Source organism: Bubalus bubalis, chromosome 20 (genome assembly GCF_019923935.1).
Source record: "Bubalus bubalis isolate 160015118507 breed Murrah chromosome 20, NDDB_SH_1, whole genome shotgun sequence".
Taxonomy (NCBI): Eukaryota; Metazoa; Chordata; class Mammalia; order Artiodactyla; family Bovidae; genus Bubalus; species Bubalus bubalis.
This window is the reverse complement of record NC_059176.1, coordinates 28,216,076-28,239,549: the sequence shown is the minus strand read 5'-3', so window position 1 is coordinate 28,239,549 and position 23,474 is coordinate 28,216,076. Positions and strand designations below refer to the sequence as shown.

General features: G+C 39.8%; 1 protein-coding gene across 2 annotated transcripts in view; it reads left to right on the top strand.

The window, feature by feature from the left end:
- Positions 1 to 23,474, top strand: part of NUBPL (nucleotide binding protein like) — a 457,415-nt gene that overhangs the window by 148,133 nt on the left and 285,808 nt on the right. For both annotated transcript variants that reach the window (XM_045163735.1, XM_025271622.3), the window contains exon 7: positions 23,369 to 23,462. In XM_045163735.1, coding sequence (XP_045019670.1) covers positions 23,369 to 23,462 — 94 coding nt within the window. The remainder of the gene's footprint in view (positions 1 to 23,368; positions 23,463 to 23,474) is intronic.

The window sequence follows — 23,474 nt, the reverse complement described above, 5'->3', positions numbered from 1 at the left end:
CAAGAGACTGGTAGATTTTCTCCTCCTTGTGTCCTCAGGATACTTCCGTTCCGCAGCACGTTTTGGGCTCCAGAGTTGGGCTTGTTTTGCTCTGGCCAGGGTGGTCCTCTCACCATCCTCCAGTTTGGCACACAGGTGTCTTAGATCATGGCCTTTTCACTGGAAACATGATGCTCTATGCTTCTCACCTTCACTATCTCCTGTTAGGGAGATACTGGAACTTCTTCAGACTTGACTCTTGGTCAAGACATATTTTATTCTAAGTGGGCTTGTTTGTTTGCTCCTTTGCTCATTTCCCCATTTATTTCTTTATTTAATGCAAGTTTATTGTGGTTTGTCATGTAGAAAGCACTAGCTTTGAGATTGTAGAGAATAAGATAGAAATGAACATGGCATGATACACTTACCCCAAGGATGTTGCCTTGGATAATTGCACTTTTTGGAACATCTCTTCTGGAATTGCCTTTAGAATGAGTTTTTACGTTACCTATGTGCTCATTCATTTATAGTCCTATCTTAGGTTTAGGAGGAGTCAGAGAAAATGAGCCTTTCCTGTCTCCCTGGGAGAGGGCTATAAAGACAGAATTTCATCAGGCTCCGGGGTCTCATAGGGCCTAGTTCTCCACAAAAGGAAATGTGGATTTCCCTTGTCCTGGTCCTGGCCTTGCCCTCAAGCACATCTTCCAGTGTTTAGAAGTCATTCAGTTCCCAAAACCCCCTTCCTTTAGTTCTCTAGCATTTTCACTCAGGGAAGAAGGCTGCTTACCTGTGACAGCATCCTGGGGGAGTTGTCATCCTATAGGATGGTGAGCAGAGACCTCCCTAGTACCTTATTTTCCATCCATTGCGCTTACAACCTGAAGATTGGAGAGTCTCGGGGTCTCTCAAGGCTGCCATAGGGGTTTTGCTGAGTTGTCCTGTTTCTTCCTGTCTAGAAGGAAGCTCAGTCTGGCTTCAAGATGATGTCTGGTCCTCAAGGGATTACCAATGCCCACAGGCACTTCCAGTTCAGATGAGGGTGCCTCTGGAGGCAGAGCAGGCTCTGGGGAAGGATTCAGTTTGGGGGCTTCAGTCTCACATAGTTCACTGAACTGTTTCACCAGTGAGTTTGGGAGGTGGTCTGTGCTGCTAGAGTTCATGGGTAGCCATGCAGTGCAAAGGGTAGGAGTACAGGCACTGGAGTCCTGGGACTGATTAAGGCCCTGCCACCACTCCTCTGTGGGTCATTTGGGGTTTGGGGTCTACACTTAAACAGGAGTGTACAGGAGGCCTTCAGTAGGTGAATAGGGATCTGCCAGTAGAGCAACATAGGGTAAACTCAGCAGTGGCCACAGGACTGGAAAAGGGCAGTTTTCATTCCAATCCCAAAGAAAGGCAACGCCAAAGAATGCTCAAACTACCACACAACTGCACTTATCTCACATGCTAGTAAAGTAATGCTTAAAATTCTCCAAGCCAGGCTTCAGCAATACGTGAACCATGAACTTCCTGATGTTCAAGCTGGTTTTAGAAAAGGCAGAGGAACCAGAGATCAAATTGCCAACATCCACTGGATTATCGAAAAAGCAAGAGAGTTCCAGGAAAACATCTATTTCTGCTTTATTAACTATGCTAAAGCTTTTGACTGTGAGGATCACAATAAACTGGAAAATTCTGAAAGAGATGGGAATACTAGACCACCTGACCTGCTTCCTGAGAAATCTGCATGCAGGTCAAGAAGCAACAGTTAGAACTGAACATGGAACAACAGACTGGTTCCAAATTGGGAAGAGGAATTGAGATAGAAGGGATGGGGGTAACTGTTATATGGAAAGAATGTGGGCTGTGATGACAAAGGTCAGTAGCTTTGGTGGTGGGAGGTTGTGGAAGATTTCTTTTGATTGTCTCTGTTTTTCAACAGAATGAGACTTTTGACTGGGCGTGTATATACCTGACCTGGAGAAGGAAATGGCAACCCACTCCAGTGTTCTTGCCTGGAGAATCCCAGGGACGGGGGAGCCTGGTGGGCTGTTGTCTCTGGGGTCGCACAGAGTCGGACACAACTGAAACAACTTAGCAGCAGCTGCAGCAGCAGCATGTACCTGGCCTGAAGATACAAAGGTGAATGAGACTTGTCTTCTGCCCTTTAGAGAGAGATTTACTATTTAAACAGGATAGCAGCTTGGTTCTACTGTTAGTACACATTTCTTCCAGTTTTCTTGGTTTGTGCTGAAGTTTTAGCCTTAGTTTTTCTCACTGTTGGTCTTTCTTCTCTCGTTTTTATTTTTTAATAGGTCATTGATTGAGGAATTCAGAGAGAGAGGGGAGATACCAACAGATTGATTCAGGCCATAAAATTAACTTACATTTTATGTTGGGAATCCACATATATTTCTTTACTCTGACTTATTGTCCTATATGTTAATATTTCAGAATTACTAAGACTATACCTGATTCACGGAGTTCATTTCTTATACCCAGATATCCTTGCTTTCTGATGCTAAAGTAGCTTGGTCAGAACTTCAACCCTTAATTTGTTCCTCCATAAGTAGTTTGCTGTTGTTTTTAAAATGGGGACCATTTTTAAGGTCTTCATTGAGTAGCTGTTACAGTATTGCTTCTGTTTTTTTGGCTGCAAGGCATGTGAGCCCTTAGTTCTCTAACTAGGGATCGACCTCACACCTTCTGCATTGGAAAGCAAAGTCTTAACCACTGGAATGCCAGAGAAGTCCCTAAATGCAAGAAATCAAACTGTTTTAAATGCAAGAAATCAAACTTCATACTATATGCCTGCTGCTGCTGGTGCTAAGTCGCTTCAGTTGTGTCCGACTCTGTGACCCCATAGACAGCAGCCCACCAGGCTCCCCGTCCCTGGGATTCTCCAGGCAAGAACACTGGAGTGGGTTGCCATTTCCTTCTCCAATGCATGAAAGTGAAAAGTGAAAGTGAAGTCGCTCAGTCGTGTCTGACTCTTTGCGACCCCATGGACTGCAGCCCACCAGGCTCCTCCGTCCATGGGATTTTCTAGGCAAAAGTCCTGGAGTGGGGTGCCATTGCCTTCTCCGACTATATGCCTATTCTGATGCAATTTTGAAAAAGTATGTGTTCATCATACTAAATAAAATTATTAATATTATTTTTCAACTGAAAGAGAAAAAAGAATTCTCATGTTAAATGTGCCTTGAAATTCATTATCTGAAAACAGTAGTCTAGTTGATAACAAAGATTTTTAAACAGACAGCCATGATATTTAAATTGAAAATGACTTCTCTGGACAATAGTACTGAAACTAAGAGAAAATATGTTCCAGAATAGCAATATATGTCATGATTATCTCATTTGAGAAACCGTAGCTTACTAACGAGAGGTAGCTGCGGCTCAGACGGTAAAGAATCTGCCTGGAATGCAGAAGACCAGGGTTCAGTCCCTAGGTCGGGACTGAAAAGGGAATGGCTGTCCACTCTAGTCTTGTCTGGAGAATTCTACGGACAGAAGAGCCTGGTGGGTTAAAGTCCATGGGGTCGCAAGAGTACGACACGACTGAGCAACTAACACTTGTATTGAGTCTCACCATTATCCAATTATGTTTCTTCTGTTTCATGGCATGGCTTACACTTCCTACTCTGGGCTGCATTCTGTTATGTCTCTATCACTGGAGGCAAGGCTCGATTAGGGAAAATTGTAGTGCAAGTTCTATTGATTACAGGTTTTTGGTGTAGTTTTTGTTTGAGAAGAGTCTAGTGATACTTACTAATATTAATTTCCAGTTTTATAGACAACAAACTGAGGTCTCAAAAGATGACTTTCATCAAGATTACAAGTGATATACCAGATTTGGTTTGTTTTTTGTCCTTCTATTCGCATTTTACGGGCACAGGAGCTTCAGTTAGTTTGTTCATTGCTGTATTCTCGGTGTCTAGAACAACACTTGGCACATGAAGATGTTGGAATTAATTTCTTAGTTAGGGTTAAACTCCATAATGGTGATTCTGTGTACCCTCTTATATTCTGGCGCTGGGCATGTGTATTAATGTGTGATCTGCAATATTAAGATAAATAAGAAAACACCAGATACCTGTTTAGGAAAGAACAATTTCTAGATACATTACCACATTCACTTGCTCATTAGGGGACAGGATTATCGTGAACAAGTCTGGATATAATGACCAGTGTTCATGAGAATGAAGGAACAGCTGTTCATTTAATGGTCTTTTAATGAGATGCATAAAATTCAGTCCGTTTTTCTATTTCTTTGCAATTTGGTTGTTTCAGGTTTCTTAGATGTCATTTGGGTACTTCTAAAGTAATTATGTAGTTTAGGAAGTTGGGAAATTCGGAAGTTGATGAGATGGGAAGTAGATTGTTTTATGTGTTTTCCCCTGTCTGTCCACAAACCTACTTCTAATCTATATCTGTATCATCTTCATCTCTGTTCTTTCTCCATCCTTAATCTTTCTCAAAATCCTTTGTTAAATGTAGCTTGGTCATTTGTATTAGCTGCTACATTTTTAGTTTTCGCTAGGAAAAATCACTTATGACACTACATTTATTGTTTTTTCTTCAGATATGTAGGTGACAGGTCTACTTAACAGGAACAGGATACAGGTCACTAAAATGTAGAAATTTAATTAATATATTCAAAGAACAGATGTGACTTCTTTTCTGCTCTTTTCTTAGCCTTTATTTTCAGTCATTTACATAATTTTAAATTGTACTTTGACACAATGGTTTCATGCTTAATTTTACTGGTGAGAAAATTTCCTTTAATTTGCAAAAAGGCATTTAAATCAGCTTATCCCATCACTTCATAGGAAATAGATGGGGAAACAGTGGAAACAGTGTCAGGCTTTATTTTTTGGGGCTCCAAAATCACTGCAGATGGTGATTGCAGCCATAAAATGAAAAGACACTTACTCCTTGGAAGGAAAGTTATGACCAACCTATATAGCATATTCAAAAGCAGAGACCTTTGCCAACAGAGTTCTGTCTAGTCAAGGCTATGGTTTTTCCAGTGGTCATGTATGGATGTGAGAGTTAGACTGTGAAGAAGGCTGAGCACCGAAGAATTGATGCTTTTGAACTGTGGTGTTGGAGAAGACTCTTGAGAGTCCCTTGGACTGCAGGGAGATCCAACCAGTCCATCGTAAAGGAGACCAGTCCTGGGTGTTCATTGGAAGGACTGATGCTGAGGCTGAAACTCCAGTACTTTGGCCACCTCATGCGAAGAGTTGACTCATTGGAAAAGACTCTGATGCTGGGAGGGATTGGGGGCAGGAGGAGAAGGGGACGACAGAGGATGAGATGGCTGGATGGCATCACTGACTCGATGGACGTGAGTCTGAGTGAACTCCGGGAGTTGGTGATGAACAGGGAGGCCTGGCGTACTGGGATTCATGGGGTCGCAAAGAGTTGGACATGACTGAGCAGCTGAACTGAACTGAACTGATGACATCTAAACATATGGAAAATATATTTTTAAATTACATTTTCAGATCTTTTTGGAATGTGGTGACCTCAGAAATCGACACATATTTTCTTGGCCCTTGATGAGAAGAATAGACATGATATGCTCATTGAGAGAAATTTTAGTGTTGGCTTGCACTATATGACAAATTGCTCTTTAAAGTAACTTTTTTCAATATGATACTATTTAATTATTTAATGCTTTTTAGAAAATTAGTGATCTCATTTCTGCTTCAGAAAAAAGCCTCTATATATCAGACAAAGGTATTTTTATTATCCCTATTTTACAGAGTAAGTTTTAGGCAAATCATCTGATTTCTCAGTTTCAGTTTTTTTATCTGGAATGTTAGGTCCATGAATCATGGTAAACTGGAAGTGGTCAACAGGACATTTTTTAAGACTCAGTGAACTAAAGTGGACTGGAATGGGCAAATTTAATTCAGGTGACCATTATATCTACTACTGTGGGCAAGAATCACTTAGAAGGAATGGAGTAGCCCTCATAGTCAACAAGAGTCTGAAATGCAGTACTTGGGTGCAGTCTCAAAAATGACAGAATGATCTTTGTTCATTTCCAAGGCAAACAACTCAGTATAACAGTAATCCAAGTCTGTGCCCCAACCACTAATGACAAAGAAGCTGAAGTTGAATGGTTCTTTGTAGACCTATAAGATCTTTTAGAACTAGCATCAAAAAAAGATGTCCTTTTCATCATAGGGGACTGGAATGAAAAGTGGGAAGTCAAGAGATACCTGGAGTAACAGGCAAGTTTGGCCTTGGAGTACAAAATGAAGCAGGGCAAAGGCTAACAGAGTTTTGCCAAGAAAATGCACTGGTCATAGCAAACACCCTCTTCCAACAACACAGGAGATGATTCTACAGATGGACATCACCAGATGGTTTATACCGAAATCAGATTGATTATATTCTTTGCAGCTGAAGATGGAGAAGTTCTATACAGTCAGCAAAAACAAGACCTGGAGCTGACTGTGTGCTCAGATCTTGAACTTATTGCCAAAGTCAGACATAAATTGATGAGAGTAGGGAAAACCACTAGTCCACTCAGATATGACCTAAATCAAATCCATTGCAATTATAAAGTGGAAGTGACAAATGGATCCAAGGGATTAGATCTGATAGACAGAGTGCCTGGAGAACTGTGGATGGGGTTCGTGACACTATACAAGAGGCAGTGATCAAGACCATACCCAAGAAAAAGAAATGCAAAAAGGTTGTCTGAGAAGCTACAGATAGCTGAGAAAAGAAGAGAAGCAAAAGGCAAAGGAAAAAAAGGAAAGACATACCCATCTAAATGCAGAGTTCCAAAGAATAGCAAGGAGAGATAAGAAAGCCTTCCTCAGTGATCAGTGCAAAGAAATAGAGGAAAACAATAGAATGAGAAAAACTAGAGATCTCTTCACGGAGAAGGCAATGGCACCCCACTCCAGTACTCTTGCCTGGAAAATCCCATGGACGGAGGAGCCTGGTAGGCAGCAGTCCATGGGATCACAAAGAGTTGGACACGACTGAGCGACTTCACTTTCACTTTTCACTTTCATGCATTGGAGAAGGAAATGGCAACCCACTCCAGTGTTCTTGCCTGAAGAATCCCAGGGACGGGGAAGCCTGGTGGGCTGCTGTCTATGGGGTCACACAGAGTCGGACATGACTGAAGTGACTTAGCAGCAGCAGCAGAGATCTCTTCAAGAAAATTAGAGATACCAAGGGAATGTTTCATGCAAAGATGGGCACAATTAAGGATAGAAATGATATGCTAACAATATGTTGCTGCTGCTGCTGCTGCTAAGTCGCTTCAGTCGTGTCCAACTCTGTGCGACCCCATAGACAGCAGCCCCCCAGGCTCCCCCTTCCCTGGGATTCTCCAGACAAGAACACTGGAGTAGGTTGCCATTTCCTTCTCCAATGCGTGAAAGAGAAAAGTGAAAGTGAAGTTGCTCAGTCGTGTCCGACTCTTTGCAACCCCATGGACTGCCGCCTACCAGGCTCCTCCATCCATGGGATTTTCCGGGCAAGAGTACTGGTGTGGGGTACCATTGTTAGCTGTCTTTTACCTTTTACATACATCTGTGAAAAGTGAAAGTGAAGTCACTCAGTCGTGCCAACTCTTAAGACCCCATGGGCTGCAGCCCACCAGGCTCCTCCATCCATGGGATTTTCCAGGCAAGAGTACTGTAGTGGGGTGCCATTGTTAGCTATCTTTTATCTTTTACATACATCTTTAGTATGTATGCTATCTTCTGCTAACAGAAGCAGAAAATATTAAGAAGAGGTGGCAAGAATACACAGAAGAACTATACAAAAAAGATCTTAATGGCCCAGATAACCACGATGGTGTGATCACTCACCTAGAGCCAGACATCCTGGAGTGTGAAGCCAAGTGGGCCTTAGGAAGCATCACTATGAACAAAGGTAGTGGAGGTGATGGAGTTCCAGTTGAGCTATTTTAAATCCTAAAAGATGATTCTGTGAAAGTGCTGCACTCAATATGCCAGCAAATTTGGAAAACTCAGCAGTGGCCACAGTATTGGTAAAGGTCAGGTTCCACTCTAGTCGCAAAGAAAGGCAATGCCAAAGAGTGTTTAAACTACCACACGGTTGCACTCTTCTCACACGCTAGCAAAGTAATGCTAAAAATTCTCCAAGCGAGGCTTCAACAGTATATAAACCAAGAAATTCCAGATGATCAAGCTGAATTTAGAAAAGGCAGAGAAACCAGAGATCAAATTGCCAACATCTGTTGGATCATAGAAAAAACAAGAGAGTTCCAGAAAAGCATGTATTTCTGTTTACTGACTACGCTAAAGCCTTTGACTGTATGGATCAAAACAAAATGTGGAAAATTCCTAAAGATACAGGAATACCAAACCACTGTACTTGCCTCCTGAGAAACCTGTATGCAGGTCAAAAAGCAACAGTTAGAACTGGACATGGAACAACAGACTGGTTCCAAATTGGGGAAGGAGTTCGTCAAGGCAGTATAATGTCATCCTGCTGATTCAACTTATATGCAGAGTACATCGTGCGAAATGCTAGGTTGGATGAAGCACAAGCTGAAATCAAAATTGCTGGGAGAAATATCAATAACCTCAGATATGCAGATGACACCACTCTTATGGCAGAAAGTGAAGAGGAACTAAAGAATCTCTTGATGAAAGTGAAAGGGGAGAGTGATTTTTACTGGCTTAAAACTGAACATGCAGAAAACTAAGATCATGGCATCCGGTCTCATCAGTTCATGGCAAATAGATGGGAAAGCAGTGGAAACAGTGACAGACTTTATTTTCTTTGGCTCCAAAATTACTGCAGATGGTGATTGCCATGAAATTAAGTCACTTACTCCTTGGAAAAAAAGCTATGACCAACCTAGACAGCATGTTAAAAAGCAGAGATATTACTTTGCTGTCAAAGGTCCTCTAGTCAAAGCTTATGTTTTTCCAGTAGTCATGTATGGATATGAGAGTGATCATAAAGAAAGCTGAGTGCTAAAGAATTGATGCTTTTGAACTGTGGTGTTGGAGAAGATTCTTGAGAGTCCCTTGGACTGCAAGGAGATCAAACTAGTCCATCTTGAAGGAAGTCAGTCATGAACTTTCATTGGAAGGACTGATGCTAAAGCTCAAGCTCCAGTACTTTTGTCACCTGATGTGAAAAACTGACTCATTGCAAAAGATCCTAATGCTGGGAAAGATTGAAGGCAGAAGGGGACGAGAGAGGAGGAGATGGTTGGATGGCATCACCGACTCAATGGACATGAGTTTGAGCAAACTCTGGAAGCTGGTGATGGACAGGGAGGCCTGGTGTGCTGCAGTCCACGGAGTTGCAGTCAGTCAGACACGACTCAGCGATTTAGCTGATCTGTAAAAAGGACTTTGTACAAGATAATCTCCAGAGTCCCTGCTATCTCTGAAATTCTCTGTTGAAAACCATTTCAAGATGAGGATACAGAGGCACCAAAAAGTTAAGCAGCTTGGTTAAATTCAGACAATCAATCAATAATAAAACCTTAATATCTGACTTTCTGACTAACCTGTTTTTTGACACTTTCACACAACCCTTATACCTGAAACTGCTGATATCTTCCCTTTACTGAAAACACATCAGTTTACAAAAATTGTTCTACATATTTAATCCTTTTTATTTTTCTAAAAGCCCAAGTATATGTCTGTAGTCTCAAGTTAAATCCTTATAATTTAGTAGGCGCTTATTCATATTTTTAAAAGGAGGAGGTCTTTATAAATAGAGGTTCCCATAGCAAACAAAGGGCTTCCCTGGTAGCTCAGTCGGTAAAGAAGCTGCCTGTAGTGCAGGAGACCTGGGTTCAATTCCTGAGTTGGCAAGATCCCCTGGAGAAGGAAATGGCAACCCACTCCAATATTCTGACCTGGAAAATCCTATGGACAGAGGAGCCTGGCAGGTTACAGTCCATGCGGTTGCAAGAGTAGGACACGACTTAGCAACTAAACCACCATACCAACAAAGGCAAATCAGAAAACAAAGCATATTTTAAGCTGTGTTGTAGGAGAAACAAAGTAAGTTAAAGTAAACTGATCTTATATATGGCAAAAGAAAAAAGTAGAAAAAATTCTTAAGTGACAACTTTTGTCCATCCTTTTTGTGTAAATTATTCCACGATTTGTATTTGAATGTGTGATATGCATTGGAATGATTTGAACTTTCTGTTGTTGGCTAAGTATATCTCCATCATGAATGTTTATGGAAAGAAGTTTTGTATTAGTGGGAAAACTGGGTTAGGTCCTCCACCTTTAAGAGTCTGTGATTGAATCCCCTCCCCACTCCTTACCTCAGTGGTGGTTCCCCATACAGCTTTTCAGGATGAATCTATTTTGTAAATTATGATGTTTTATAGAGATATATTAATTCCTAGTTGAGCCAGAATGAGGTATTTTAGGATGGTAGTCAGGACTGATCAAAACAAGTTTATATTTCTTTGTAAAATTCAGCTAATTTTTCCATAAGAAATATGATCATTCCATGAAATAAATTCGTTAAATATACCAGTTTGCTTTTACCTTTCTTGTTTTTATATAAAGTACTCCCATTAAAAAAATTAGAAAAAAAGCTTGTGTTGTCATTTTGGTGCTTTTGGATAAGAATACTTTCTATTCACTTTTTTCTCTAAGCAAATCTCTCACAAATGTTTTTCAGCTTACACAAACAAGTCATTGTCACATTTTCTTTTTTTAAGTTATTTGAAGGAATCTTACTGATTATCTAATTTAAACACTTGATTTTAGCAGAAGAGAATAGTTAGGGCCACAGAGGTTAATTAGTTGACCCATGCTAATATAGTTAATTAGAGACAAAAATGATTAGAACTTAGGTATACAAGTTTCCCAGACTAGAACTCTTCTGTTTGATGAAGAGCTATCTGGATTCTTACCTATATCCAGGTAGATTCATAGTCTTGATTTTTGCTGAACTCCTTCTTTCCAGTGCCGTTTTTTTTTTTAAATCATAGTAATTAATGTCTGAATCAGAATTTGAAATCTAAAAGCTGCATTGTAATAGCTCATACTTGAAATATAGCTGCATATGGAGCTATAAATTCCTCACAGTTGGTTTTCTATTTGATGTTAGATCTTTAAATTTTTGGATTAAAACCTAGTGGGCCAGTTTAAGAAACACTGTGTTCAAAATTTTAGGTATTTAAAAACATATTTATTTTCTCTCTTAGTCTTTAGAAGATATTTACTTGGTTTCAGACTGTTGCTCCACATAATTTTTTGTGTGTAGATGGTTGGTAGAATGATGATTCTATGATTTATGATTCATTAATGATTTATTGATTGAAAACAAAACCAAAATTTAGTGGTGGGTTATTATTATTACTATTAATATTCTTTAATAACGCATAGTCAACATTTTCATGGTTATAAGACCCTTACTTTAATTTGTTGTTGTTGTTCAGTCACTCAGTCATGCCTGACTCTTTGTGACCACATATACTGCAGCATGCCAGGCCTCCCTGTCCTTCACTGTCTCCCAGAATTTGCTCAAACTCATGTTCACTGAGTCAGTGATGACATCCAACCATCTCTTGCCATCCAGCATGAGATGTTGGATGTCGCCCCCTTCTCCTCCTGCCATCTGTCTTTCCCATCATCAGGGTCTTTTCCAATGAGTTGGCTCTTTGCATCAGATGGCCATAGTATTGGAGCTTTAGCTTCAGCATCAGTCCTTCCAATGAATATTCAGAGTTGAGGGTTGATTTCCTTTAGGATTGACTGGTTGATCTTGCTTTAATATGTAAAAGACTCTTAAAGGATTATGTAAGGAAAGAATACTATGACATACCATAAAAAATACTCAGAAATAGAGGAAACATCATTCTAATTAACCAGTAAAGGGGAAAAAATAAGGAAACAAATGATTCTTCTATTTCTTACTTATATTATGAAGTAAATAATTTTCTGTGAGTCTATAGTGTTTACTTTTTTATTATCATACTCTGAAAAAGTGGTGTAGTAAAACTCATTTGTTCTTGGGGTTGTGCTAATAGAACAAGGCCTCGGAGAATGGGCTTGGAATAGTGATGCTGCTCCTAATTCTCTGGGAGACTTGGAAACATGACTTGAGTCACACAGACCAGAATTTATATCCCAACTCTATCACTCACCATCAGCCTTACCTTGGGCAACTTTCTTAACTTCTCTAATCCTCAATATTCTTATCTCTATAAGAAAGAAATTATAATGCCCATTTTGCAATGTTACATAAATGTATCTACCTTAGACTCTCAAAAACTACTCATTTCCATTTGCTCTCCTTTACCTGTTACCTGCAAACCCTTCCCCCCATCTCTTCCCTGTTCACTAACCCAGTTCCTCCTGATGCACCATAAGGCTCAAGTGTAGGATTCTAGATGGCAGGTAACTGGAGCTCAAGAAATCATCTGGAACAGTTAGTCAGCTCACCCCTAGCATTCAGTACTGTTAATACATTGGGTAGATTGCTTTCCAGGAGCAGAAAGTCCCTCAAGTTCTGTAACATCTTTAAGAACCTCCTTCAGGACCTTGGATCCTCGCAAATAGAGTATTTTTTCTAAGGAGTTTTTAAAAAGAGTATTATAGTTTTTAATTTTCTTAAAGAGAGTCCTACACATCTAAATATATTTTATAAACTGTCCCAAATTAGGTTGGGTTTCCCTGGTGGCTCAAATGGTAAAGAATCCACCTGCACTGCAGGAGAACTGGATTTGATCCCCGGGTCGAAAAGATCCCCTAGAGAAGGGAATGGCTACCCACTCCAGTCTTCTTGCCTGGAAAATCCCATGGACAGAGGAACCTGGCAGGCTATGGTCTATGGGGTCGTGAAGAGTCAGACATCAGTGGGTGACTAAACATGCAAATTAGGTTAGTAAGGTGGTTTGTTATTCCTACTTAAAAAAATTCTGAAGCTTCAGCCTTTAGGTTTATAATAAAAAACAAAGGAGAGTTTTTATTTTTGAAATATCTTTTAGTAATTTTAAAATATTTATTTTTAAATGAAGGATAATTGCTTTACAGTAGTGTGTTAGTTTCTACCAAACATCAACATGAATCAGACATACGTTTACCCCTGTTCCCTCCCACTTGAACATCCCCTCCCACCACCCTCCCCATAGTATTTTTTTTAAAATAAAAACATCTTGATTTTCAGGCAAGTTTGTAATATTTTAGGCCTTTTTGGTAGCAGTCCTATCCTTTACTAACATCATCTTCATAGGTTATGAACATCTATATGTATAAGCAGTTGGTCTAAAGCAGGAGTCTGGAGAACTTAGATGTTCTCATAATTAACTGATATATTCTTACTTTTGTGGTAACATTATTATTTTTACACCGTGAAGTTTTACTGTTTAAGTTGTACTGTGGATTTACCTGGGTGTCTGTGGATTTACCTGTGTGTCTGTGGGCTGGACTGGGAATTGGATAATCTTTAAATATTGCTTCAGAAACTGGGTAGCGTTACCAAAGATTGGCCCATCTATCAACTTTTGGGTAAGAAGTCATTGAATGGACAGTGTCAGTGAATTGACACTGTCCATGTTGTCAGGTTCAGTCTGCTCTGTATCTCTGCTAGGACAGTTAATGAAATGGAAGATGATGTTAAAGAGAAGGATAAAATGAAATGAAATATGATGTTAAAGGGAAGGATAAAGAATAAAGTTTCTCTTTCTTTCTCTCTCAGAACATTACTGCTGTCATTTGGGTTGGTAGTATCTGGAGGGATTTACTCAAGGCATTTTCCATCCTACCTTCTTTTCCTATGGCAAGGAAGAAATTTAAAAATGGACTAGAGAATTTTCATCTGAAATAAATGAAAATATTAAAGAAGTTTTAGATCATTGTTATAACTCGAATAATGTGTTTTCACCATGTAACTGGGTTGCTGCTGCTGCTGCTAAGTTGCTTCAGTTGTGTCCGACTCTATGCGACCCCATAGACAGCAGCCCACCAGGCTCCCCCGTCCCTGGGATTCTTCAGGCAAGAACACTGGAGTGGGTTGCCATTTTCTTCTCCAATGCATGAAAGTGAAAAGCGAAAGTGAAGTCGCTCAGTCGTGCCCGACTCTTCGTGACCCTATGGACTGCAGCCTACCAGGCTCCTCCACACATGGGATTTTCCAGGCAAGAGTACTGGAGTGGGGTGCCATTGCCTTCTCCTGTAACTGGGTTAGCTTTTATCAAAATAGTCTCAAGGATAAGTTCATTAAATTTTGTTGTGTCATTTATTTCTACAAGTTAGTAGGTCATCAACTCAAGTGGAATTTTTTTTTGTTATTCAAGTTTTTATTACATTATTTGTTATTTAAATAATTTCATCTTTGTAGCAATTTTCTTCTTGCAACCAAAATAAAATGTTATATGATTTTATGAATAAGCCACTGGGCAGAGCAAAAACCATGGTTCAGACTTAATCCTAATTTGTGTTCTATTTTAGATCTATATTTTATGTAAAAGGTACCTCATATGGCAAAAAAATTAGTTTTAATAGTGTAATAAATTGACTCAGAATTACTCTCAGTGAATATGGATTGAACACTGAACACTGATTCATTATGGAGGGAATTAGTTGTGGAAAGAGAGTTCAGAGATGCATAAAGAATGGACTCATGTCAGGGAACTTACACTGAAGTTGAGAAGATAATTTTGTATAAAAATAATTACCTAGAATTCTTCAAACCTTGGAAGTTAGTTGAAGCAAAAATCCTAGTAGCTTGGTGATTTGCCTGACAAGTTTGTCCATGGGTCTGAGATAAGGTTAGCTGCATCTCCTGTGCCAGAGGTAGCATGGTTTCATGTCTGGGATTCTGAACAAAGTATAAGTACTATTCTATTTGCTGTTAGGGTTAAATCATGCAGTTGGAGAACCAGGAAATCAGGGAGAGGTGGCAGGACTTCGGTACGGGATAGAAGGAGCAACAGATGGATGGCCAGAGTCAGATGTCAGGACACGACATTAAGATCTACTCATTATGCCTCAAGTGGGCATAAGGGTCAACCAACTATTCAAGGACTGATTAAGAGCAGACAGGAAGGAAAGAGGCAATGTCTGACTTAGCCAACTTCCTTTAGAATTTGCTCTGTTACCGATGGAATTATTTTAAGCATTGTATGAATAGGTTTTCGAGATACAGTCAACTTTTAAATTATTCAATCTAGATTTTTCTCCCATTTTTCCTGCTTCGTGATTTGTCTTTTTGTTCTTAAGTCACACCTTTTTCTTGTCCTCAGGAGTGTAATTCTTCTTGGCCACTACTTTGGCTCCAGCAGATCATAACTCTAGCTCTTCTTTCTTGGCAGTGATGTTCCTCCCTGAATCCACAGGGATCCAGGGCCCACCCTGGCTGATGCTGTTTTCATCTGGCTCCCATTGACCTTGCTCACAAACCTAGGATAGCTGGGACACTCTGCCTTTGCTTTGGAAAAGCTCATCTTGACCCTGTGGTATTAGCATGGCCTGTGTAGTGCTCATGATGGAAACCACTGGAGGCTGACTGGTACACTGCCCCAGCCAGCTGAGAAGCTAAAAATTGAATGCATCCATGGGCCGTTTCTTTTTAACACTTACAACTCAGACATTTTGCACTTGTACTCCCAGCATCCTCTGCTTCGAGGCTTGATAGGTGCTGCTTTGGTCAGCTTCTTAATAGAAATATCTGTGGAAGGAAGTGGTCCATCTTCTTTACCCATTCATAGCACCATACTCTTCATAACTGATGTCCTGCTGTCTTCATAACCTTATCTGTCCAAATATAAGACACACTTTTATCTCCCAGTTATTCCTCAGTAAAGAAGGAATTACCTTTATTTGAGTTTTTGGGTTTCTTTCTGATTATCAGACATTATTTTGAATACAAAACACAAAATATTGTTTGGGGAAGACATATTAGCCTTAGTTCATCAGGCACTCTATATATCAGATCTAGTCCCTGAAATCTATTTCTCACTTCCACTGTATTAAGGGACTTGATTTAGGTCATATGTGAATGATCTAGTGGTTTTCCCTACTTTCTTCAATTTCAGTCTGAATTTGGCAACAAGGCGTTCATGATCTGAGCCACAGTCAGCTCCTGGTCTTGTTTTTGTTGACTGTATAGAGCTTCTCCATCTTTGGCTGCAAAGAATATAATCAATCTGATTTTGGTGTTGACCATCTGGTGATGTCCATGTGTAGAGTCTTCTCTTGTGTTGTTGGAACAGGGTGTTTGCTATAACCAGTGCATTTTCTTTGCCCTGCTTCATTCCATATTCCAAGGCCAAATTTGCCTGTTACTCCAGGTGTTTCTTGACTTCCTACTTTTGCATTCCAGTCCCCTATAATGATGGAGAAGGCAATGGCAACCCACTCCAGTACTCTTGCCTGGAAAATCCCATGGACGGAGGGGCCTGGTGGGCTGCAGTCCATGGGATTGCTAGGAGTCGGACATGACTGAGCGACTTCACTTTATTTTTTCACTTTCATGCATTGGAGAAGGGAATGGCAACCCACTCCAGTGTTCTTCCCTGGAGAAGCCCAGGGACGGGGGAGCCTGGTGGGCTGCCGTCTCTGGGGTCGCACAGAGTTGGACACGACTGAAGTGACTTAGCAGCAGCAGCATCCCCTATAATGAAAAGGACATCTTTTTTGGGTGTTACTTCTAAAAGGTCTTGTAGGTCTTCATAGAACCGTTCAACTTCAGCTTCTTCAGCGTTACTGGTTGGGGCATAGACTTGGATTACTGTGATATTGAATGGTTTGCCTTGGAAACGAACAGAGATGATTCTGTCGTTTTTGAGATTGCATCCAAGTACTGCATTTCAAACTCTTTTGTTGACCATAATGGCCACTCCATTTCCTCTGAGGGATTCCTGCCCCACAGTAGTAGATATAATGGTCATCTGAGAATGGGAAAGACTAGAGATCTCTTCAAGAAAATTAGAGATACCAAGGGAACATTTCATGCAAAGATGGGCTCGATAAAGGGCAGAAATGGTATGGACCTAACAGAAGCAGAAGATATTAAGAAGAGGTGACAAGAATACATAGAAGAACTGTACAAAAAAGCTCTTAATGACCCAGATAATCATGATGGTGTGATCACTCACCTAGAGCCAGATATCCTGGAATGTGAAGTCAAGTGGGCCTTAGAAAGCATCACTACGAACAAAGCTAGAGGAGGTGATGGAATTCCAGTTGAGCTATTACAAATCCTGAAAGATGACACTGTGAAAGTGCTGCACTCAAAATGCCAGCAAATTTGGAAAACTCAGCAGTGGCCACAGGACTGGAAAAGGTCAGTTTTCATTCCAATCCCAAAGAAAGGCAATGCCAAAGAATGCTCAAACTACCGCACAATTGCACTCATCTCACACGCTAGTAAACTAATGCTCAAAATTCTCCAAGCCAGGCTTCAGCAATACCTGAAACATGAACTTCCTGATGTTCAAGCTGGTTTTAGAAAAGGCAGAACATCCGCTGGATCATAGTAAAAGCAAGAGAGTTCCAGAAAAACATCTATTTCTGCTTTATTGACTATGCCAAAGCCTTTGACTGTGTGGATCACAATCAACTGTGGGAAATTCTGAAAGAGATGGGAATACCAGACCACCTGACCTGCCTCTTGAGGTATTTGTATGCAGGTCAGGAAGCAACTGTTAGAACTGGACATGGAACAACAGACTGATTCCAAATAGGAAAAGGAGTTAAGTCAAGGCTGTATATTGTCACCCTGCTTATTTAACTTCTATGCAGAGTACATCATGAGAAACTCTGGACTGGAAGAAGCACAAGCTGGAATCAAGATTGCCAGGAGAAATATCAATAACCTCACATATACAGATGACACCACCCTTATGGCAGAAAGTGAAGAGGAACTCAAAAGCCTCTTGATGAAAGTGAAAGTGGAGAGTGAAAAAGTTGGCTTAAAGCTCAACATTCAGAAAACTAAGATCATGGCATCCTGTTCCATCACTTCATGGGAAATAGATGGGGAAACAGTGGAAACAATGTCAGACTTTATTTTCCTGGGCTCCAAAATCACTGCAGATGGTGACTGCAGCCATGAAATTAAAAGACGCTTACTCCTTGGAAGGAAAGTTATGACCAACCTAGATAGCATATTCAAAAGCAGAGACATTACTTTGCCAACAAAGGTTCGTCTAGTCCAGGCTATGGTTTTTCCTGTGGTCATGTATGGATGTGAGAGTTGGACTGTGAAGAAGGCTGAGTGCCGAAGAATTGATGCTTTTGAACTGTGGTGTTGGAGAAGACTCTTGAGAGTCCCTTGGAGTGCAAGGAGATCCAACCAGTCCATTCTGAAGGAGATCCGCCCTGGGATTTCTTTGGAAGGACTGATGCTAAAGCTGAAACTCCAGTACTTTGGCCATCTCATGCAAAGAGTTGACTCATTGGAAAAGACTCTGATGCTGGGAGGGATTGGGGGCAGGAGGAGAAGGGGACAACAGAGGATGAGATGGCTGGATGGCATCACTGACTCGATGGACGTGAGTCTGAGTGAACTCCGGGAGTTGGTGATGGACAGGGAGGCCTGGTGTGCTGCGATTCATGGGGTCACAAAGAGTCGGACACGACTGAGCAACTGAACTGAACTGAACCCCAGTTGGTGCTTGCTGAAATATTTTCCCTGAATAAGGTTGACAAAAAAGATAAATAGTAAGATGAAGACAAAAAATAAAAATAATTTAACAGAGATCTAGTAATTATTTCTGATGGCATAACCTTCAAGTGTTGGTTGTCTTAATAACAGAGAAAGAGCAATTTAAAAAAGCAATACCATAAGATGTGCTGTTTTAGCAAGTACAAATGCATATTTATAAGACAGATGAAAAAACAGCTGTTCTAATGTTATTTGAATGCTCAGTGACTGATTTGATTCCAAAAGTCCTGTATCTCAAACATTTTAGAGGAAATTAAAAGTTGCATATAACTGTGTAAAAGAGACATCTTGCACAGAGCTGTTGACAAACTGAGGTCTTAACTGTTGGTCTAATCTATACCACATCCCATCCTTCTCAGTTGCCCTGAACACTGGATTTTTTTTTTTTTAATTCTCCTATTATGCTGTTTATGTGCCCCTTCAGATACGATGCACCTATTTGACTTCCTAACTGCATTGCTGGGTTCTCTGCTGCAGCACTGCCTCTTTATCCATAGGGCATCTCTGAACCACCTTGGTAACTCCACTTCTAGACTGACTCAGTCTGTCCCACTGGGATCCTTTAAGTCTAGAGCCTGAGAGGGAGCTGAGAAGGTTTTACCAGAGGTGGAGTTACCTTGAAGGTAATGAAGCTTAAGTTCAGGATTCCACACAGTCTTGGGTTGTAGAATATTCTCAGTGGAGAGCGGAAGCTGGTTGCAGTCAGGGACAATTTCTGTGTAAGCATTTCTGGTGTTCAGGAGGTCTCAGAGAAAGCAACTCTAAGGTGCTAGCATGTTATGATGATTTCTTTTACATTCTAAATAAATATTTACTTTTGTACCTAGTTTGGCATTCCTGACTTTGCATTCTTATTCTTAGAGAAGACCACCGAAGTTGTATGTGCTCCATGACACACAAAGTCCGGGGCTTCTGCTGTACTGTGTGCTCAGTTACTAAGTCGTGTCTGACTCTTTGATACCCCATGGACTATAGCCCACCAGGCTCCTCTGTCCATGAGATTTTTCAGGCAAAAATACTGGAGTGGGTTGCCATTCCCTTCTCCAGGGGATCTTCCCGACCCAGGGATTAAATCTGCGTCTCCTGCATCGTCAGGCAGATTCTTTACCATTAAGTAACCTGGGAAGCCGGGATCTGCTGTGGGGTTTTACTAAATTAGATGCCTGGGTGTTTTGCTAGTACTTATTTCCCTGCATTTAGTAATGAATAATTTATGTGAGTAAATCCACACTGAATAGAATGTAGAGAATCCCCAAATTATTCTAAAATTGATGCTTTGGTAGTTCTTTTACAAGAGAACTGGAACTTTCTGGCAGAGTATATTTTAATATATTAATATTGTACTCCTTGAGAGCTTCCCTGGTGGCTCAGTTGGTAAAGAATCTGTCTGCACTGCAGGAGACCCGTGTTCGATCCTGGAAAAGAAATGGCAACCCACTCCAGTATTCTTGTCTGGGAAATCCTGACAGAGTAGACTGGTGAGCCCCAGTCCATGGGGTTGCAAAGAGTTGGATATGACTGAGCAACTAACATTTCATTTCAATATTATAATAATTTGTTAATTGGGGTCACAAAAAGTCAGACATGACTTAGTGACTGAACAACAATAATGCGTTAATTATGTTAATTTTATATTAATTATTATATATTCATCAATAGCAATATATTGATATATTAGTGAATGCCATAAAACTGGAAATCAGATACTGAGTTCAGTTCAAGTGTACAAGCCTTGGTGAAATGCCTACTATGTGTGATGAAGGTTCTGGGCCAGGTTTTTCATTTTTCCCATTGAGTTTGAATTCAGTTTAAGAGTCATTTGAAATTCATTGCCTTAACAGTGTAGTATTTTTAGTTCCTTGGAAATATAATAGGAATTCTTTTTAAAGATGTAAGAAATTGGAGCCAATGTGATAAATATGATTAAATGCCAAGGAACAACAATTATAAATTGTTGGCACTAGTCATTTGATGTCCTCTGAAACAAAGAGGCTTGTCAGTCTGCCAGTGCTAGGAGTTTCAGTGTAGAGGGTGTAAAATGAAAAGTATCCTTTATCTTTTTTGTAAATAGTTTCATATATGATGGCCATGGGTAACTTAGGGATAACTGTTTTCAAACCAAGAAACCCCATATTGAAAATGAACTACTTCATGTTCTTCATTTCATCATTCTTTTAAAATGTGTCATTTAATCAGTATCAAATACTTGTGATTGAGAAATATCATAGAATTCCTAAAAGACATGTCAGTGTATAATGTCAGATATTGATAAATGTTTTCAAGAAAAACACATTCAGAGAAGGAAAGAGACTGATGGTTGGAGGAGTGCTGTTTTAGAAAGGCTGTGCTGCCTTCCTAGCTATTCCTTGAACGTACCAAGCGTATCCCCATCTCAGGGCCTTTCCAGTTGCCATTGCTTCTGCCTAGAATGCTTTCTAAGAATTGCATGTTATTTTTCTCACTTCAGACTCTGACCACCCTGTCGAAGTTAGTCCCTTCCACCACATTCTATTCCTTTTCTCTCTTCTTCATGTGTTCCTCACTATCTGACCCTGGAAACTGAAGAGACTCAAAGAACTCCTTTGATAAATTCTTAGCTGTCTGAACTCTTACTGCCCGCTCTCTGAAACTCAGAAATTGAAGACTTTTAAAATGTCTCTTGCTGTTTGATCTGGATATATCCAAATCAGGAACCAAGTAATTCTGCATAGAAAGGGATGCATGTTTTCTTTGTAGTACTTTTTACTCTTTGTCTTTCTGTTTATCTACCTGTCTCCCTCACTAAAACTATAGTTGCTTGTTGGCTGGGACTTTGTTTTTTTCATTGCTGTCTATTCATCACCTGGAACAGTGCCTGGAAGCATTTCTCAGTAAATATATGTTGAAAAAATGTGTTAAAACATAAATGAATCCATCAGACCCAATATCATATTTTAAGAATATCTGATTTTATGGAAAAGGCTTACTTCACATTATTAAGTTTTAAGAAGCAGGATACACAGTATAATTTCCATTTCCTTTTAAAAACATTTTAAGTATTTGCATGTATGTATTTATTCATTCATTCCTTGAAAGAAAACTTCAGCGTCTCCTATGTGTCCATTCTATGTTAGATATTCTAAATCATTCATGAGAAGATAGGTACTGAAACAATAGTAAACGAATGCCATCTTTCCTCTTGCACTGCTCTTCAGCTATGTTGATCTTTCAATTTCTCTCACTAACCTTTTTTGTACAGGTTATATCATTTTGTGTTGAATATCTCTCTCCCTCTGTACTGTAAATTCTGTGAGACTAAGGGACCATGATACTATTCAATTATTAATTACCTTGCTCAATGCCTGATATAGAGTAGATACTCAGTAAACATTTGTTGGTTGAATGAATGAACAAATGATTGGAAGAATTGTTCCTACATAATAGGAACAGCATATCTAATCTTTAATCAAATTTATGGGAAGTGATTTTCAAGCTGCAGCCTCAAGAATGAGGAGGAATGAGCAAGTAAAGCAGACCAGGTGGAAGTTCTAAAGCTTAAGCTCAGCCTTTATTCTAAAAGCAATAGAGGAGTTTTAAACAAACAAACAAAAAAACACTGCACTATCAAATCATTTTTGTCTGTGGTATTAAGAATAGACTGTATGGGCAATGCTAATACAGAGAAATTGGTTGGGAGATTTTGGTGATAAATGACTGTGGTTCATGTTGGGTTCTTGGCCTTGCAGAAGGAGAAGTGAATACATTTCAGAGATTTCTTAGAAAGTTTAATATAAATGGTGAGGGAAAGGGAACAAGTTAAGTATGATCCCAAGTCTTTGTATTAGGCAACTGAGAGGACCCTACAGCCTTTTGCTGAAACTGGGGATTCATAAGGAAGAACCATTTAAGGAGAAAAGAGCTTGAAGTACCCTTGGTGGTGGTGGTGGTTTAGTCGCTAAGTTGTGTCTGACTCTTGGGACCCCATGGACTCTTGCCTGCCATGCTCCTCTGTCCATGGGATTTCCCAGGCAAGAATACTGGATTGTGTTGCCATTTCCTTCTCCAGGGGACCTTCCTGAGCCAAGGATCGAACCCAGGTCTCCTGCATTGCAGACAGATTCTTTAAAAACCGACTGAACCACTAGGAAAGCCCCAAAGTATTCTTGATACCTATCTAATTGAGGCTGAGCATTTTTCTAGGTATAGATACTTAGAAAAGTGACTGAAAAGAAATAACCAAATGTTAATAGTTTGGAAATCTAGTTATATTTATAAAATTTTCTTATCAAGTTTCAGTTTTCATTATTAGTGTGTTATATGAAGAAAAAATAATAAACATTAAAAATTTTAGTAGGATCTGCTACAGGAAACACTACTAAAAACTTAAAGGACAAAAAGCTAAGACCTCCTTAGGTAAAATTAGGGCTGTTCTCAGTGAAAATAGGTTATTGGTCCTGAAGTCCATTGTGCAATGATATCATCATTATGGTATTGTGTGTGTTTTGTGGGATCATCTGAAAACTTAACCTTATTGGTCAGAGAAGGTCTGCTAGAAGCAAAGATGGTTTCTTATACATCCGTATCAGCCCTCAGCATAGTCCCTGGCACTTAGTAATTTTATTTTAGATTTGTTATTATTTCATTATTTTAGAAAGTGAAAGCTATCTATTATTTTAGATTTGTTATTACTTCATTTTTTTTTTTACATCACTATTCACCGCATTTGTTTTTACAGTGATATTATCTGTGTCATCTTGGTTTTTAGGTAGATTGGGGTCAACTGGATTATCTGGTTGTTGACATGCCACCAGGAACTGGAGATGTGCAGTTATCAGTCTCACAGAATATTCCCATTTCAGGTAACTCTTACA